General features: G+C 44.7%; 1 protein-coding gene across 5 annotated transcripts in view; it reads left to right on the forward strand.

Annotated features, from left to right (window-relative positions):
• The first annotated feature begins 2,112 nt into the window (after nucleotides 1-2,112).
• Nucleotides 2,113-18,238, forward strand: part of lekr1 (leucine, glutamate and lysine rich 1) — a 52,486-nt gene continuing 36,360 nt past the window's right edge. The window contains exons 1-3 of one of the 5 annotated variants that reach the window (XM_035386182.1): nucleotides 2,113-2,260; nucleotides 5,424-5,506; nucleotides 10,454-10,668. In XM_035386182.1, coding sequence (XP_035242073.1) covers nucleotides 5,459-5,506; nucleotides 10,454-10,668 — 263 coding nt within the window. In that variant the 5' untranslated portion in view covers nucleotides 2,113-2,260; nucleotides 5,424-5,458. Of the gene's footprint in view, nucleotides 2,261-4,130; nucleotides 4,550-5,423; nucleotides 5,507-10,453; nucleotides 10,669-18,238 lie in introns of those variants that run through there. The other 4 variants (XM_035386183.1, XM_035386179.1, XM_035386180.1 and 1 more) reach the window with 4 other exon arrangements.

The following is an 18,238-nucleotide window of genomic DNA, read 5'->3' on the forward strand; positions in this document are numbered from 1 at the left end:
GACTGCCAGGATCTTTAACACATCACAACTCACACATATCCACTCTGGCCATGTCCTGTCACACAGACCAACACCAGGCCAGTGACCCAAAACGCTGACTATGCTGAGTCATGCTAATATGTTAGCTGTGAATGTGAGTGAAGCAGATTCAGAAGAAAAAAGCTTAAAGATCAAGAATTAAAACAATAGACTTCTGCTCCTAGTGCTCCCAAATGTAGGTGTGTGTGTGTGTGTGTGCGTGGTTTCATAAAATGAAACAAGAACACAAAACACATAGCGAAAAACTATGTGCAAGATCACGCTACCAAAAGCATCATTATTACTATAGTACACTCTGCTTGTTTTCTAAGTTTTGATGTTGCCCAAAAAACATTTGAAACAAAAGTAGTCTGAGTATTTACTAGAGCAATAACAAAAACTGACAAACTGTCTGCTTGTGTCATCATCAGGTCTTATCACTTCTGCCGACCAGATCACAATCATAAAAAAATGTTCTACCGAGATAACTTTATTCATTGCTTGTTTTGTTTCTCAAAGTGCCTAATTATATATTCACTTCAAACTGTCAGACCAACAGTTTATCTAGCAATTAGGAAAAACATTTGCTAAAAGCTGCTGTGAGGGCAAGCACGCCTGGTGGCTGTGTGAAATCTTTGTCCTGTTTTAGCTATAGGTTTTGTTTTCACCAAGGGTGGTCCTGCTGAAGATAACCCAGGAAAGTGTATTTGATACCAATCAGATCGCGAAGGCTTTCTGGAGTGCAGCCTGCAAACACACAATGGAAATTAGAGAGGAAAACTGCGCAGAGCTCCACCCTTAGGTTCTGCTGCTATCTGAAGAACCAAATAAGTATGAATGTTACACTCCCATGCCCACCCCCATGTCTTTTTATGATTTTAATTGGTGGTGGGGCATAGTGTGCTGTGTGAAATAAAATCTAATTTACTGTAGTCTACCATTAAACAATTCTCATTTAAAAACCGAAAGACATGAAAATCTACCTGCAATTAGTAGGCAGTGGTGTACTGTTGCGAGTCTAGAAAGGTATCTCAAAAAAGGGACCTTCATAATTTATGGGGTAACAAAAATCTTCAGTTAAAAATCCTTGGTGCCAGAAACCAGACAGGAAGTTTTTTTTAAAAAACCAGCCTGTCATGACATCCATGTGTCTAAAAGATGGTAACATCTAATATAATAAAAATCATGTTGCACTTCGTAAAAGCTGAGATTGAAAAAGAAAGAACATAATTTGAGTAGCTGACACACATTGGGCCCCACTACCCCAGAAAACCCTATTTTCTAATATTTTTTGAAAGCTCCAGTCAGCTTGAGCCTTTGGAATCATCCTAACTTTCCCTTGTCTGATGCCCCTGCGATTAATGGCTGCGAGCAGACAGGTTTCTCTCAACCACACAGGCCTAGTTAATGTGAGTAATCTTAAATCATGTTCAATGTCACATGTTTTGGAAATCAGTTGCTTATATTGGCGGGTAGTCACGGAATGGTCAGGTTAGTTTTTAAAAAGTACATTTAAAAAAATAGTAGTTCTGGAACAAACTATTATGAAGAGATTAGATGGGTATTAACCTGTACCAATGTGATAGAAAGAGAAAAGTGGGAAAAAAAGAAAGGAACTGCTCATGGTCCAAAGCACCCTGCTCATCTTTGAAACATGGTGTAAGAAATGCTATGGCTTGGGCATGTACAGCTGCCACTGGAACTGGCTCTGTCTTTATCAGTCATGTGACTGCTAAAGCAATGTGTGTGCTTGTGTTTTCCTGTTAATTTAGTTTACAGCTCACTAGGAACAGTTGGTCTGATCTGTGAGTTCCCATATCCTCTCTGTGAAATATTTGCTTAGCTTAGCCTCAGTTTAAAGTGATTACACATAGCATAAACTGTTTAATATCGTTGTTCAGGACTCCCGACCCTGCCCAGTTGCTGCGTGACTGCCGTTCCTCCGTCACACTGCGGTTATTTGAACTGATCTGGCAGAGTACTGTCACGACATCCGCAACTCAAATTTGTAACACAGAACCATCGCGTGAGAGGGGTCGGAGCGCTCCATGGTTTCTCGTGCAAATCGATTCATATGAGCCCTGTGCGCTTGCGCACATATGGAGACGAGAGAGCGTCCCTTCCTGACGAAAGGATTATGTTCACTATTATAAGACACTGCGGTGTAACCTTCTTGAGAGCCCAAATAAGCGAGGCATCTGGTTTCTTGCAGTAAATCACAAAGGAGTTTCGCCACCAACCGGTAAATGCACTGTATGATGTATGTAGGCTGCGAGTATTTTCTGCCCATGTATTTGGTTCTCTGTGCAACATATGTTTCTTCGTTTGTAGTGAAGCACTTCCGTCCTAAATGTTGACTATAATTTTTGAGGATGAGGAATATAGTACCGAACGTCTTCATGTTTAACCCGAAAATTGTCGACGTAAACGCGCCACCGACGGGTCAGTGGATCTACAATGAGAGTTGGGGAATTAATGCTATGTGCTTCATGCAGGGTGCGGTGAATACATTAATAAGCTCATTTCACGAAACAGATAAGGTAAGGGAAGGAGGTAGTCACGCAACTGACATTTACTGGTTGTAAAGAGAAGGGGTCAAACGTGAGATGTGATCTTCTACCCATCATGTTTGATTGATTTGTGTGGCGGGGTTTACGTAGGAATGTCACGGAAACACTCGCGTGCAGACAGAGAAAGGGCCATTTGGTGTTGAGGTTTCTGGGAGGTAGAAATCCTTGGGGGCGGTTTGCGTGGCAGTCGACCTTGGAATCAGGACTGAGAGCAACAACAATAAAAACAGCCCTCTCACATACCAATAAAAGCTGCTGCTGATAATAATAATAATAATAATAATAATAATAATAATAATGCTATTATTATTATTATTATTATTATTATTATTATTATACAAACATAGATGTTGGTCTTTATTGTAGCTGGTTTTGTCAGCTACAACATCTGATGCATCAAACCAGAACATCTTGGTAATAAACTGAAAAGTAAAAATTTCTGGTTTGGCGATTTAAAAATATTTAAGAACTATTTGAAACAAAAACGCACACACGCGTACACACAAACACATACATGCACGCACGTGGTTATAAAACACACTGTCGGGGACCACGATGGAGATTTACCACTTTTCTCTGAAGTTGTCAGTAAAAAACGGGAAGTGTGTGTCTGGCTGATTTTATGACTTTACCCAGGTCACCAGGGACGATTCGTGTTATCTACTTATTTGCACGTTAAAACGAGGCATTATCCCCCACTCCACCTCCCTCACGCCAAAGCATCCTGTCCCCTCCACAGGCACAGGATCCTCTGTTTACATTATACACTTCCACACACAACATAGCGTGCCCGAAACGGACTCAATAAAAGCCTCAAATTCCCCTACGGCAAATTACCCTCAAACAGTGGCTGCACCTTATGAATTAGGCTTAATAGGGAACATGCTATTATAACACAAGCACACAAGGTTCGGTCTTGTCACTAAATTAATGGGAGGTGGTGATGATGATGGCTAATAACCTATTACTACTACTTCTACGACTACTACTACTGCTACTGTAATAATGAAAACAATAAAAACAACAACAGCTTCACTAATAATAATAATAATAATTTTTCAAAGCATTCACTTTTAAATTTATAAATTAATATATTGTACTCCACATTCAGTACATCCCTTGCTCGCACAATTTAACTTCTGTTCGTGGTAATTCAAGGATAATGGGGGTAAAGCGTGTGTGAGAGAGAAAGCGTGGAGGCAGGTTTTTGAAGTCTCTTAGAGTGCCAATCAGACAGAACTGCCTTTCTTCGCGTGCAGGCGTCGGTTTTAGCATTGAAAAGCACGGAATGTAAAATCATCGAGGATTTTCTCTGTCCGAAACCACCCTTTATGTCGTTTTATCACGTTCCTGTCGTTTTTCTGCAAAGGCGGATAAACCGGCACGAATAAACAGTAGCCTTCGAATCAGTGGGCGGTGCAATCTGTAATAAGGACACGGTCCGCACGATTCATTGACGGGGGAAGAACAAGACACGCACAACAGATCACATCAACCCACATCTTCACAGACGGGGGTGGGTTTAGGGTAAAATTAGAACAATAATATCAGATTCGACTGCACAGAATGTCTTCTTTAATAAAATTGCTCAGTCTTACAAAGATTTGCTTCTTGTGAAACGCCCCTCGGGACTGTCTGTCCGTAATTTAAATACACGTCTGAAGCAATACAATAAATTCACAGACAAAACAGCACACGGAACGATTCCCAGGCTCAAATGATGTTCGTGTCAGGCGTGTTGTCTGCAGCAAAGTGACTCTCATTCCAGCCACACTAGTCGCAGCAGGTCAGGCAAGGGACGTCAGACTCGCACATTTACTCGCGGGCTCGTTGTGCGTTATCAGCGCTGTATCCATAGTGACAGTGAACGCTGGGCTTTCTTTGCCAAGCACGCAGAGAAGTGCAGGGATTACGTGCGATTCTTTATTAGCCTATTTTTTTGCAGGGAAGTTTCAATATGGGTAGGTGAATCATTTTAATGAAATGTATGCTGATTTTAGCTTGTGTTCTCAGGGGAAGTAGACAGTTGACTGGCTAGTAACACGTTATACTCCGACGGTTACAACATTACAAAACATAGGCTAATTTGGCTTCGCAAAAATGAACCCCATTTACGACACGACGCACTTGTGAAATACCCTGTTTGACCACAATTTCTCCGACGTATTAAAGCGAAATACCCACAATAATGGCGTGTCGTATTTGCCAAGATGCGGCTGCGTCTGCAGGCTATGGGGAAGGGTATCTAGGCAGCTATCTGCGTGTGTTTGAGATTTCATGCGGAAAGAATGCGTTTATGAGCTTGTCACTTAGCTACAAATATATATGGTTGTGATTAATACTGCTAAGGTTAATAGCATATATCACATGCTATTGTATATCACATAACTAGAGTAGTCATGCAAAATACGCCTTACATTTTAGATGCTGTCAAAAACCTTGCTATATTAGGAGACCGTACGTAAGTCATCGAGTCGCGATTAATGAGGAAATTCACTGTGTTTATTACCCGGGATGTGTCGCGTTTTAGCTCGTGAGATTCTCCGCGTGCCCTTTCACTCCATTTAACACAGTGCATCTGGAAGGGCATACGTCGCGTCGCACGCAGGGTCGCACTATTTCCAGCGTCCCGAGTGCACGTGACGCTTGCTTTTCCCTCAGTCAACCTAGGTAACAACCCATAAATTCACGTTTGTTGCTCAGCTTACTCCAAATATCTTTGGATTTAATTGAACTTAATTTGCTTTCATAAAAAAACCAATTTCTGCTGCCAAAGGATATGTTCATGCTCCCTCCGGTGAGTGATGAACTATAGTATGCACATTTTCCCCAAAGGAGAACGATCAAGAGAGGCTGCAAGCATAGACGAAATGGAGAGACATACGCCTGTTTACCCCCTACCAATGGAAATCCAACAGGTAAATTGCAACTCTCCCCAACATTGCATCAGATTGTGCTGAAGAGTGTACACACTATCATTTTTACCAAACACATTTTTCAAGTTTTGGGTAGTTGATGACAGTGCTTTAGCACGAGTATAGGTATTTGTTGAGGATTTTCAGCAATTGCTCCAACAGACACCGTTTGTAGCTGAAATGCAGGAACACAGATGACAGTCTGGGATGATCCTGCCACTGCCTGAATGCGCAGCACCTGTCCTTACATCACTTCATTTTGTCTAAACAACACCAGGCCACCCCCACCCCTACCCACACACTCCACAATCACAAATACCAATCAGCCTGAAAATACTGGATGTTCTGTGCTGAATGAGGTTAATGCCTGTGGCAGAAGCTGGAGTACTGTTCATTTAAAAACCATGAGCCAGTCAGATAAATAAGGTATAGTTCAGGCATTTCCTGGTTTTCATGGGCTATCTTCTAGGTGTCAGTGGATCCCCTTTCAGAGTCTCGAATTGTAAACAACATGAAGGCAGTCCATGAAACAATAAGGAGAAATATAAATCCAATTGACCTTAAATGTGTATTACAGAATTGATTTTAAAACACTTTGGCTCATTTATAAAGCATTAAATGGTTCAGGGCCTAAATACATCTGTAAACTGCTTTTAAAAATACAAACTCTCTAGACCTCTCAGGTAGTCTGGGACAAGTTTAATTATTGTAGAGTTAAAACAAAATATGGTGAAGTTGCTTTTAGTCACTGTGCTGCACACATCTGGAACAAACTTCCAAAATATCTGCGACTTGCCCCAACAAGTGCCACTTTTAAATCTAAGCTATGCACATATCTGTTTGCTATTGCTTTTAATTAAATATTGTGAAACCTGCACTGTAAATTTTATTTTTAAAGTTTTGTTTTTCTTCTAATAAACTTGCCTTGCCTTGCCTTAAATATTTTGGGATAAGTACACAAGCTCATGGTTTCTATACAGTCCAGCAGGTCATGGTTTCTGTACTGTCCAGCAGCACATGGTTTCTATAATATTCGTTTGTATGAATGCACTGATGGGAAAACCATGATGAATTATGCCTTCATAGCTAGTGCTCTAGAGCCATTCACAGGCCATTGGAATACCACCCACTTCTCTGGACAGAACACCAGAGAACACAGCTGGAGGTTTTCAGTACTAGCAGTTGTCTGTTAACCCGATGGCCAGGGATTTGCATACTGGATAGGTTTGTGCTACTGTCGTAGATTTAATAGATTGTCTTTGATGTAAAGAACTTTAATTGGATTATTATGGTGTAGGAATTAAAACCTCAGCCGCTGAAATAGATTTCAGAAGTAAGCCTTAAATAAAAAAAACTGTTTTGTTAAGTTTGACTGAGTAAAGGTGTCTGTCATGCAAATAACAGAGTGACAAAGGCCTTTTGAAGCTCCTCTTTCCCCGTGCTCCTCTTTCTCTCTGAACTCCAGCTGAACTCTGAATGACTCCTCTCTCCTCTCTCACTCCTGTCCGTGCCTCTTTTGACCAGCCAGTGGTGGCCCTCCATTTTTCATAAGAGTGTGGCAAGCATCTCCACAGAGAGGAGCAATACGATGGAGTTCCCTCTCTCCCCCATGCAAGCATGCAGAGTGGAACCAGTCTCTCTCTCTTTCTCTCTCTCTCTGTCCCTTTCTCTTTCTCTCACTCTCTCTCTCTCTTTCTGTTTCCTCTTTGCACTGCCCTGTAAATATTATATCACTTTAAATCAGGCACATTACACCTAATCTCCCTGGAGAGTAATGGTAACACGTGTTATGAATTTGGTACCAATAGCCCTCCACAATCCTTCATCCTAACCAAAGCAGCTTCCCCTCGTTTTATGCTCTCTTCAAGCTCCGTGTTTATGCCCATTGGAGCTCTCTGGAGTTAGAGTGCAGTTAACAGCTCCTGCTCTGACAGACAGGTGTGTGTTACTCCAAGCCAGGCGAAAGGTCAGCCCCTGAACGGGGGTTACTGCCGCAGCGGTCGACGGCGCACCGCTACAGACCGGGACAGGAGACGCGGCGGCGGGCTGGAGACAAGCCGTCCTGCCCGCGGTCGCCCCCGTACCCCCGCGCCCAGTCAAGGGTGACTCTTCCCAGCGCCTGCCTTCCCCCCAGGCTCTTCCATGTGAAGGAGGTAGCCGGTTAGCAGGGATGTTCAACAAGGAGTTATGTTCGAACCCCCTCCCCTCCCCTCCTGCCCCGTCCCGCCCCGTCCCGCCCCGCCCCGCCCCTTCCCGCTTCCCAAATCCCAGTCCGCAGCCCCCGTCTGCCCCCCTCCCCAGAAGCCTGGTAACCCGGGGCGAGTCTGCTGTCGTGTGGTCCGCGGTGCCGCGGGGTCCAGATGAGCAGAATCTCCTCGTTGCTCACGGTGCACTGAGCACCGCAGGGGGTCTTTATCTCCCTGAACGTCTACCAGGCCGGAGTCACGAAGCGCTCTCTCACACACACACTCAAAAAAACAATTTGGGTAAATTAGGAAGTGGGGGAGGAGGCAAATGAGGAACAAATCCTTTAACTTTTTAATCCCTTCTTAAAGGTTTGCGTGATCCACTGTGTCTGTGATGTGCTTTGCAGTAGACAGAGGGAGAGGAAGGCACAGAGAGTCAGAAGACCCTATTTTATTTAGGAATTTTTTTGCGTTCTAAATCCTGGGTTACACTATTAGTTGAATAAACCACAAAGTCAGTCTCAGGGATCTCATGGTAAACCTGCCGGCATCTAAAAAGCTTTAATGTGATGGAGCCCCTGCATTTTTTAACTAGGGGCTTTAACTTAAGGGGTAGGGGGCAGAGAGGGGTGCGTGTTTGTGCCAGTGACCCACTTCTGCCACACACGGATGGGCAGAGGAGGCAGCTGGCATTGGCGCTTTGTCTGTAAAGTGCTCTGTTCGTGCCCCATTGCCTGAGACGCTGGCTCTGCCAACGAGAGCAAAAAGGCTTCCTTTAAATGAACTACTACCCCTCCTCCACCCTTCCTCTCAAATCTATTGCCTTTATGAGAATTGCAGTCGGGCATTCGTCTGTTTGATTTGTGCAAATTTTTGGGCTGGGTGGGGGTGAAATTAGTTCGCTATACTAAACAAGTAACCTCATCGCAGTGAAGCAAGCAGCCCTGCACTGTTTCCAGCAGTTTACGGGGCTGTTCATAGTCAACCATAAAAATGGTTGTCTTCTTCATCACTAACACTAAGGTAGCAAAATCGTTGAGAAAGCTGACCGCTGGTCAACATGCTCTTTTGAGGGTACATGATTTGATAAGGATTGACTATAATACTCAATGCATATAGTACTGCAGTTTGGAACCCAGGACTAGGGAAGTGTTTCCTTTTAAATCTGTCTAAATATGGCCTATATTACTCCAGTAGCCAGGGAGGGCATGAGCTCCAGCTCTTTTAATACCATCTCGCAGATAGTACCAACTTTGGTACTATCTGCGAGATGGTATTAAAAGAGCTGGACAAATTGGCAGGGTGGAGTCACGCAAAGAGGCAATCTGTTCTTCACGTATTTACTTTTCCTTTCTTTTATTTTCCTGTAGTCTTCCTTCCTTGTGAAGTTTTTTTGGGTCTGAACGCTGAGCGGTTGTGTCAGGGCTCAGGGCGGGGGTCTTAGGGGTTGGCTCTGTCACGGGAGGGCAGTCCTTACTCGTGACAGCCTCTCTCCCCCCCGGGGCTGAAAGGGAGCGTGTGTATGGGGTTGGGGGGGATTTGGTTCTTCGTGCGACCGTGCGCACGGCTCCTGCAGGCTGGGGATCAGGGATGGGAAAGGAACGGGTGGGTTGGTGTGCAGTCAGGCCACGGTCGAGACACGGTCGAGCCCTCAGGTCACCCCAGGCTCATGTTGCTACTTCTTTATTTAATACACATTCACGCATACCTTCACACACTCACGCATGCTTACGTTTGCGCATGCTTGCACTCGTGTAGACACGCACACGAGCTAACTCGTAAACACACAGACACGCACATGCGCATGCTCACACATCTACACACCAACATTCACAGGCGCTTACACACAAACACACCAAGACAAACACACACACACATAATGCAAGGACTCACAAACAGGACACCCACGCACACACACATTCACATATACACAAACATATACTTCCTGACACATTGACAAATACAAGACAGCCATTAAGCAAGAGAAAGAAGGAAGGAGAGACAGAGAGAGAAAGAGACAGAGGGTGTGTAATAAAGGGATAGGTTTATCCCCTCTGAGCATTGTTCTGTCTATTAGTCGCTTGCGTACGATTCAGTAGATTATTCCTCAGGAGAACAGGTCACACACCATATTCCCTCTTTCCCGACCCACCTCCTCGTTCCTCAAAACACTTGCTCCCTGACTTTTACCAGCCTGCCGGCCTTTGGTAGGGCTTTGCTGCCTCTCCCTCCCTCAGACATCGGCGGAGGGAAGCTGGAACCTGAAGAACAGACTGGAGCGAGTATACTCCCATCGACTAAACTGGATTCTAGCCCGTTCATTCAGTCAACAACCCTCGAAAATGCTGCACTTGAGCTAATAAAAGGAAAAGGCTGTGTGTATGTACTGTGCTCTGTAGACCATTATAAGCTGGCCAGACCAGGCATTTAGGGTTTTTGGGGCAGGAAAACACATTTCATAGTCCTAGAGGCTTCAGCGAGAATGGTTTGAGAGGCATACTTAAGCAATTAATTTAGAGAATGCAGCTCTTGACACTGACACAGGAGGGGGTTATGAAAAACCCCCTGCTGTGGGAGGGAGACAAGTGACACAGGCCCTTATCCTCTTTAAATTCAGCTAACGATTTTACCCCAGAGTTTTCCCAAACAAGAAGCAGCTGTTCAAACCTTGGTCTCTTTCCATAATAGTCATGGCACCGAAAGCGTTCGTTGTCGCTGTGGTTGACGGCTCACTGATTGGGCGGCCCGGCGCGGCGCTTTGCAGATGGAGCGGTCGGAGACGGTGTGCCAGTACTGCGGGGTGAGCTACCTGATCCTCCACGAGATCCAGCGGCTGCAGGAGAGGCTGCGGGCCGCCGAGCGGGAGCTGGAGGCCCGGCGGGGCGCCGTGGAGAGGGAGGGGGCCCTCAGGGAGGAGCTGCAGGAGGCCGCCGCTCGCCTGGCTGAGCTCGGGGAGTCACACCTGGAGCAGGCCCAGAGGTGAGGTCCCTCCCCCTCCGCTCCCTATCTCGATTTATTTTGTAAAATGCAAAACACTGCTTTAACTCAAAAATCAATAATCTTATACGCACTGAATTTGATATGAATTATGAATGTACTGCTAGCATGAATGATGGCTAAATATAGATTTTTAGGGGAAACAAGCAGTGAAATTTTCTGATCTCAAATAGCTTGATATTGACAGCTCAGAACTACATTGACTTGTATGTATGACTGGCGGTAATGCGTAATTATATTCTTTGTTTGTAGTCTTATTCGCTTGCTTAGGCTTGGACCTCAGGGCCCTTGAGGACACCGTCTTTGCAAATACAGTCCTGTGGCAGAGCGTGTTGAATTTTAAATGTGTGTGAGTGTAGAATAAAGCCATTAGAATTTGCATATAGCTTATGAAAAATATCTATATAACTATTTTATTTTCTTGTAACTTCTTGCAGTTACTTTTTAAAGCTGTTTTATTCTTTTCATTTATTAATTTGCCTGACATTCATGATCAACCGACGCTAATGTAGCGTAATACATTAAACACACATTACAGGAGCAATAAGCATACCTCTCTCTCTAGTACAGAAAGGGATAAGCAGGGATCAAGCTTAAAAACAGCTCTAAAATATAAAAATATACAATACTAAAAATAAGCCTGATACTTATCCTTAGGAAAATGTACATTGATCATAGTAAAGTAAACACAGGGCCTAAAACTTACTATAAAAGACACATTACCCATATGATCCATAACAGCACTGCGGATGTGAATCATACTGCCATACTGACGCTCCTTAATGCTGTTATTCAGCAGCTGCACTGCAGTCCATAAGTGTTGATTGAAGTCAAGGTTATTGGTTGGAACAGAAGCCAGCATACGCTGTGGTCTTTAAGGTATTGAGATTGATAGCACTGCGCTGCAGGCAGTTTTTACCCCACTGTTCCGGGCTGCTCAGTAGTTCATTGTTCCATCATCCTGCTCTCTGGCACATTAAATGGCGGTGAGCCCCAGCACCGGGTGAAGAACACTTCATGAACTCCATACTGGGATGAGCTACCATGTGCTATTGATCACTGACATATTTATACCTGCTGAATACCTTTCTCTCCTCGGTAAAACATTTTGACTGGGAGAATTAAGCGAGTCACAGATAACACATGATGACTCCATTTTCGAGTCCATTAAACCTCACTCTCCCTCCTACAGTCATCTGATAGTGTGGGCTCTCCCCTCCTTTTTTAGTGTATTAGCTCTGTGCCACAGTATGGCTGGTCTGAAGCATCACACATCAGTGGGTGTGCGCTTGGTAGACTCTCTTTTGCTGGAAAAAAGGTTTGAAGAAAATTTATAAACGATAAATATTGTACTAAGAGGAGAACCTCTTCTAAGTCTTCATCACGGCTCTTTGTGGCTTCACTGAATATCCACCCTGATGGTATCAGCTGGAAACTGTTTGCACATTGATTATTTGATTATTTAGTGTATTGCTAGCCATACATGCCTGTGTCCCTATGATGGGCATGCTGATGTGAAGAATTTTGGATGTTTTATGCAACATTTGGCACTGATGCGTTGTGCTCTTTTCCATCAGTTACTCTGAGAGGATGATGTAGATGCTGCTCTGTGATTGTGCATGAATTTGCACATTTGCTCTGCGCCGCGCTTGAAGTAGTTGCCAAATGGCTGACTTGGTGTTTTACTGGAGACGTTTTAAATGGCACTGACTGAAAGACACCCTACATTAGAACGCGGACATGTAGATGTGGAGGCAAAGGGTCTGCACAGCATTGTGTTCCTTGGGAAAAAGACTGACTGCATCAAGGAGTAATGAATAATGAATATCAGCGATGGTGGCCATTGATGGACAGTTTGGGAATATTTGCATGTTGCAGGTGTTCAGCTCTATCCAGCTGTCTGGAAAATGCGACGGGGGTTTTTGTTTCGCGCACTGAGTTTCCCAGCAAAGGCATGGATCGCCCTGCTGAAAGACAGCTGTTTTTTTTTCAATCTAAATGTGCTCGCATGTGACGTCACCCGCCATTCTGCAGAGTCTCAGCGAATAGAAATGAAAACAATTAAAAGGTGAATTACCACAGGCTGTTCACTCTTCAGTGTGGGAAACAATGGGGCTGTGTGCTGTGCTGTCTGACAGTACGTGCTGAGTGATTTGTTTCCAAAATTCCCCACCGCCGTCCCTCTCCCCGTTCCCTGTGATGCACCCACACAGAGGCGTGCGTGTCAGGGAAGGGGAAGGCCGGGTAGTGGGCTGGGTCAATGCCTGGCCGACGCCTGGCAACCCGTTGGACCCAAACTCTTTGATTCCAATGGTCAGTGCAGGGGCTTCGGCAATGGCTGCTTCAGAGCTTAGAGCACAGCTTCTATTTGGTGTTTTTATTAGCTGCGACCGGCAGCTCTACAGCTCTGTCTGTCGGTCGGTTGGTTGGTTGGTTGGTTGGTTGGTCCACAAAAAGTGTCCCACCCCATAGCGGCCACAATTTTCTCCCCAGGAGGCTGAAATTTTGCATGGACGTTGGTCATGACCGAAGGTAGAGCTGAGTAACTTTCAAGGCCGATTGACTAAGAGGGACGCACCACTTCTGAATGGATTCACAGATTTGCACAAGATTTTGTGAAAAGGTTGGTCATGAGCCAAAGAAGAGGTCACGTGTTTGTGTGAGGGTGTGTGCGTGGACACATGGATTCGCCCTTGTTTTGCTGCACACGGCCACATGCCGAACAGAGCTTCCCTCTTCAGTTTGGGGCGACATAGCTCAGGAGGTAAGAGCGGTTGTCTGGCAGTTGGAGGGTTCGATCCCCCGCCCTGGGAGTGTTGAAGTTACCCATAATTGCTCCCAACAAGCTGATTGGCGCCTTGCATGGCAGCCTTTCGCTGTTGGCGTGTGAGTGTGTGTGTGAATGGGTGAATGAGAGGCATCAATTGTAAAGCGCTTTGGATATATAAGTATATAGATAAAAGCGCTATATAAATGCAGTCCATTTACCATTTACCATTCAGTGTTTCTGAGCACAATGCTCAGCATCCTGAGCAGAAACGTGACCGAGGCTGGAGGAACAGCAGGGTGGAAAATGATTTACTGCGTGAGGAGCGCGTGTGTCTGACAGCCCTCTGTCTGAATTTGTGAGCGTGCGCATTTGTCCGTTCTGTGTGTGTGAGTCAGTGTGTCTGTGAGTGTATGAGTGTGGCTTTTTGTGTGTGTGTGTAGCACAGTGGGTAAGGAACTGGGCTTGTAACTGAAAGGTCTAGGTTCGATTCCTGGGTAGGACACTGCCATTGTACCCTTGAGCAAGGTGCTTAACCCGAATTGCTTCAGTATATATCCAGCTGTATAAATGGATGCAATATAAAATGCTATGTAAAAGTTGTGTAAGTCGCTCTGGATAAGAGCATCTGCTAAATGCCTGTAATGTAAATGTAATGTAATGTGTGTGCGTGCATGTGCGTGTACGTGCATTTGTGTGTGTCTGTCTCTGAACATACATTGTGAGTGTGTGTGTCTGTCAGGACTGTCTGCTTATGAGTATGTGACTTAGTGTGTGTGTGTCTGTCAATACTGTGTATTTGAGTTTATTTGGGCGAGTCCTTTTGCATACATGACAGTCTGCATACCCGCCCGTGTTCATAAGATTGGGGGACTAGTGTGAGAATGCAAGGTTTTTGACTGCTGAACTGTGAGTCAGTTTTACAGCGTATATATGCACGCTTTCTACGGTAGTGACGCAAATGTGCTGGATAATTATAAGTTTAAAAATCTCAATCAAATATAAACCTCTGATTTTTAATGTTTAAAATGCCTGTAATTGCAGCTCTCGTAATAGCACGCCTACCATTTCTAATAATAGCATCCAATGGGGTATATAATCCTACCAAAAAATGAACAAGATGGTAATTACTCTTTCAGATGAGTCCCTCAAAATTAATTTATTTTGACAGCAGTGTCTGAAGGGACATGTTTGTGTGCAGTCAAGTGATGAATTGTGGGCTGTATACAGGTCTGGTTTAAGAAAAATAACAACAGAAAAAGGAAAAAAAACACTGCAGCATCAACAAAACTTTCTGAGCAAGTGTAGAGTCTCTACTTCTGCAGAAGTTGCCGTCATGGAGTGGAGGTTTGAATAAAGAAGAGGACTCGGCCCCAGTCTGTTGTTTTCCAACCGTCAGATGAACTTTTGCATTTGAGTGATTTGACTCAGAGGTAAAGATAACTAAAGGGAGTGAGAGAAACAGAGACCAGAAGAGAGAGGGCGTGTGTTTGTGCGTGTGTGTGAACTGGTAGAGCAGGAAGCTGATGGTTATTGAGGTACCCTGGTGGTTTCTCATATCCGCATCATCAGCACACAGCGCTGGGAAAATCTGCTGCTTAGCACTGAGGCACATAGCACCAGCCTCACCACCTGCAAATGAGTGGATGTGTGTGTGTGTGTGTGTTTATTTCTGTTTTTGTACAGGTGGGTATGTGTGTATGTATTTGTGTGTGTGTGTGTGTGTGTGTGTGTGTGTGTGCATGCGCGTGCGTGCAAATGTGTGTGTACGTGTCTGTATGTGTATGCGTGTGTGTGTGTGCGTGGTTCCGTGTTTGTTTGCATGTGTGTGTGCGTGTATGTGTGTACGAGTATTTTTGAATTTTGAATAATTCTTATCCAAGGCTTATCACATAAATCACTAAAGCTTTGAAATGTAAAAGGGTACTGTCATTAGTCAAATGCTGAGTTCTTACCCATGGACATATACTGGATGGGCTTTTTACATTTTTATGACTTTGCAATAAGTTAAACCTTTTCAACTTCTCACTTTCGTGGCCAGAGCGTGACAGTGTGTGAGCGTGGCAGCGTGGCGGATAAGACGAGCAGGAAGGTGTGTGCGTGTGAAACACATGTGCCGTTGGTGTACAGTGCATGCACGCTATGTGGAAGTGGAAGTGGGCAATAAGGGCGATTGGTGCCACACGCACATCGTTATCAAAGCTGGGTCTTACCCCTGCCGTTTTGTTCATGGTTCCTTACTGGGAAAGGAACAGTGAAAATAGCACAGAATTTATTTCTTTTATGAAAATATTTTTTTGTGACTAGGGAAGTTATCAGTATTACTGGCAGTGTCTGCTAATATGCGCGTGATGTCACACACACAATGATAGACAATACATTTCCTTAAAGTGCAAGTAAAAAGAAAATCATTATATTTCAATATTTCTGTTTCCACAGACTGTATAATTGTATTTATTTTAGAACTTTTTATTTACTCTCCACTATGAGTTTTTTTATGCTTGATCTGCACGTATCAGCCAGGAAAACCCCAGAAACACAGAAACACTATAGACTGTAGTAGATCATACCAGGAGCAGCACCTACAGTGTTCATGGAGAGACACCGTTATAAAATAAATAATTCAAATGTTACAGATATTACATCGCTCATTTCAGACATTTATCTCCTGAAGATCTCCAGTCATCTGGACCTATTGCTGTAGAATCATTCACTTCCCCTTACAGAGGGAGAGGAAAATGGAAACCACACACAATGCATACCTTTAGGTCGCTATGGATATATAAGCCCTCAAAGGGTGGACATATAATGTTTGTTTTTTAAATCAAAATCTTTCACTTTTTTTTTCTTTTCTCCTTGTCTAATAGTGTTTGTCAGCTTCCTGGATGATGCTGTTGCTAATTTTGCATCCCTGTTCAAACCTGATTTACAATTGACACTGCTAGACACAGGATTAGATATTGGACTGGCATTGCACATACTTTTTTTTAACATATTGAATATTTTTATGATGTTGACTCACTTCTGAGGTAATTCTGTGAGGTCATTCTCTGTTGATGTGGGCCCTTCCTTGTGATCAGCACTTCTGCCGAACACCCACTTCCTCCTGCTGCCTGGAACTTCTCTTGTCAAACTGTGTGAATCAGCCACAACCTTTTGTTATGACCTGAAGGCTAAAAGCCTGCTATCCAAAAATGTAACACTTTTCTGCAATATATGAGTTAAGCAAAACAAAGACTGTGTGTAGTTACAAGATATAAATCTATACTTTGCATTGAGGAACCCAGTAGTCTTTAGTAGTGTACAAACAGTGTTGCATTTCTTTTACTGCCTCCAGAACAAATCACCATTCACCTCACAAAGATTTAAGTGTTAGCTAGGATCACGGCTATTAAAACTAGACTTTTAAGACCTTATTTTGCTGCAGTGCCCCCACTCCTGCAGCACCTTTGCTGTTGCAGCTCATTTCTGCTTTGGGCTGCGTTGAGATCAGGCGAGTGCAGCAGCGGTGATGCTGCTTCCTGCCGACGGAGCGGGGTGATTCAGATAAGGAAGACAAAGGCGAGGGTGAGAATGAGCTATCGCGCCGTCGTGAGCAGCTCCTCCGGTCTGCGCCGCGGTCGGGTTCTTGCCGAGGGCCCCCGCCGTCTGGCGTGACTCACGGGGCGGGCGCGCCCTGAACGCACACACGCCCTGGCGAACCGGCTCTCGCCCCACCAGCAGGTACGGCCTATCACCCAGCTAATCTAACATTAACCTTCCCCTTTTATGTCCGGGTGTCGCACGCAGCAAGCCCCTCCGACAATATAGCAGCAGGGCCGAAAGATCCTATCAGCTCTAAAAACAATCCCCGCTGCCAGATCTGACAGAACAATGCCAAGACACACATTTCTCGTTAGGTGTGAGGATTCAGTCTTTGTGTTTGCAGGGAGAGGAGTGGTGTGGAGTTTAGGGAAACGGGACTGGGAAACCTCAGGTGTTAGGGTTGATACCCTAGATGCGTGTTGCCGTCCTACCCCGATCATACAGATTTAAACTAAACTGGCTCTGTGAATAAATCTGTTGTATGTATGGATAATTTAAGGAAAAATATATTTCATCTAGAGATGAGGGTGTTTTCCAAAATAGTGCAATATTTCAGATGTAATATTGTATATGTATGTTGTGAATGTATGGAGGGTGTGTACGTCTTTCTCTTTCTCCCTTTCTTGCTTTCACTTGGTGCCCCTGCTTAGGTGTTTCCACATTTGGATCATGTATCAGGAGCATCTTAATGACATGAGAAGCAGCCAATCAGAAGGCGTTCTGCCGGCACCCCTCCCTCCCTCCCTCTTTCTCTGCTGTATCCTGCGGTCTAAAATGAAACCCCTTGCTCCAGCGCGATGCGTTAACGGCCTGGACGTGGCACTGCGTCGTAGCCCTGCTGCCATTTTCACCGCATCGTGCCGGAACTCGACGACCGTCGTCGATTCTGTCCCGCTGTCGTCGGTTCTGTCGTCAGTTCTGAGACGCGGAGCGAGGGCATGGGGGAGCTTCGGGGATCGCGGGCCGCTGGGACGCGTGGGGGACGCGTTACGACGAGGACGCTGACCGCCGTTCGCTTTTGTTTACCTTCCGTTCAGCTTCTCTTAGCGCCTCCTTTTGTTCCCACTAGCAGCCGTGCGAACAGCACAACCCTTATCGTTTCTTGCATCGTGATGCTGGCCTGACGATTCTCTCATCGCATCCGGTTCTTGCTTACGTTATCAGCCTGTCACATGGAGAAATTATGTGGTGTCCTGCATT

Source organism: Anguilla anguilla, chromosome 12 (genome assembly GCF_013347855.1).
Source record: "Anguilla anguilla isolate fAngAng1 chromosome 12, fAngAng1.pri, whole genome shotgun sequence".
Taxonomy (NCBI): Eukaryota; Metazoa; Chordata; class Actinopteri; order Anguilliformes; family Anguillidae; genus Anguilla; species Anguilla anguilla.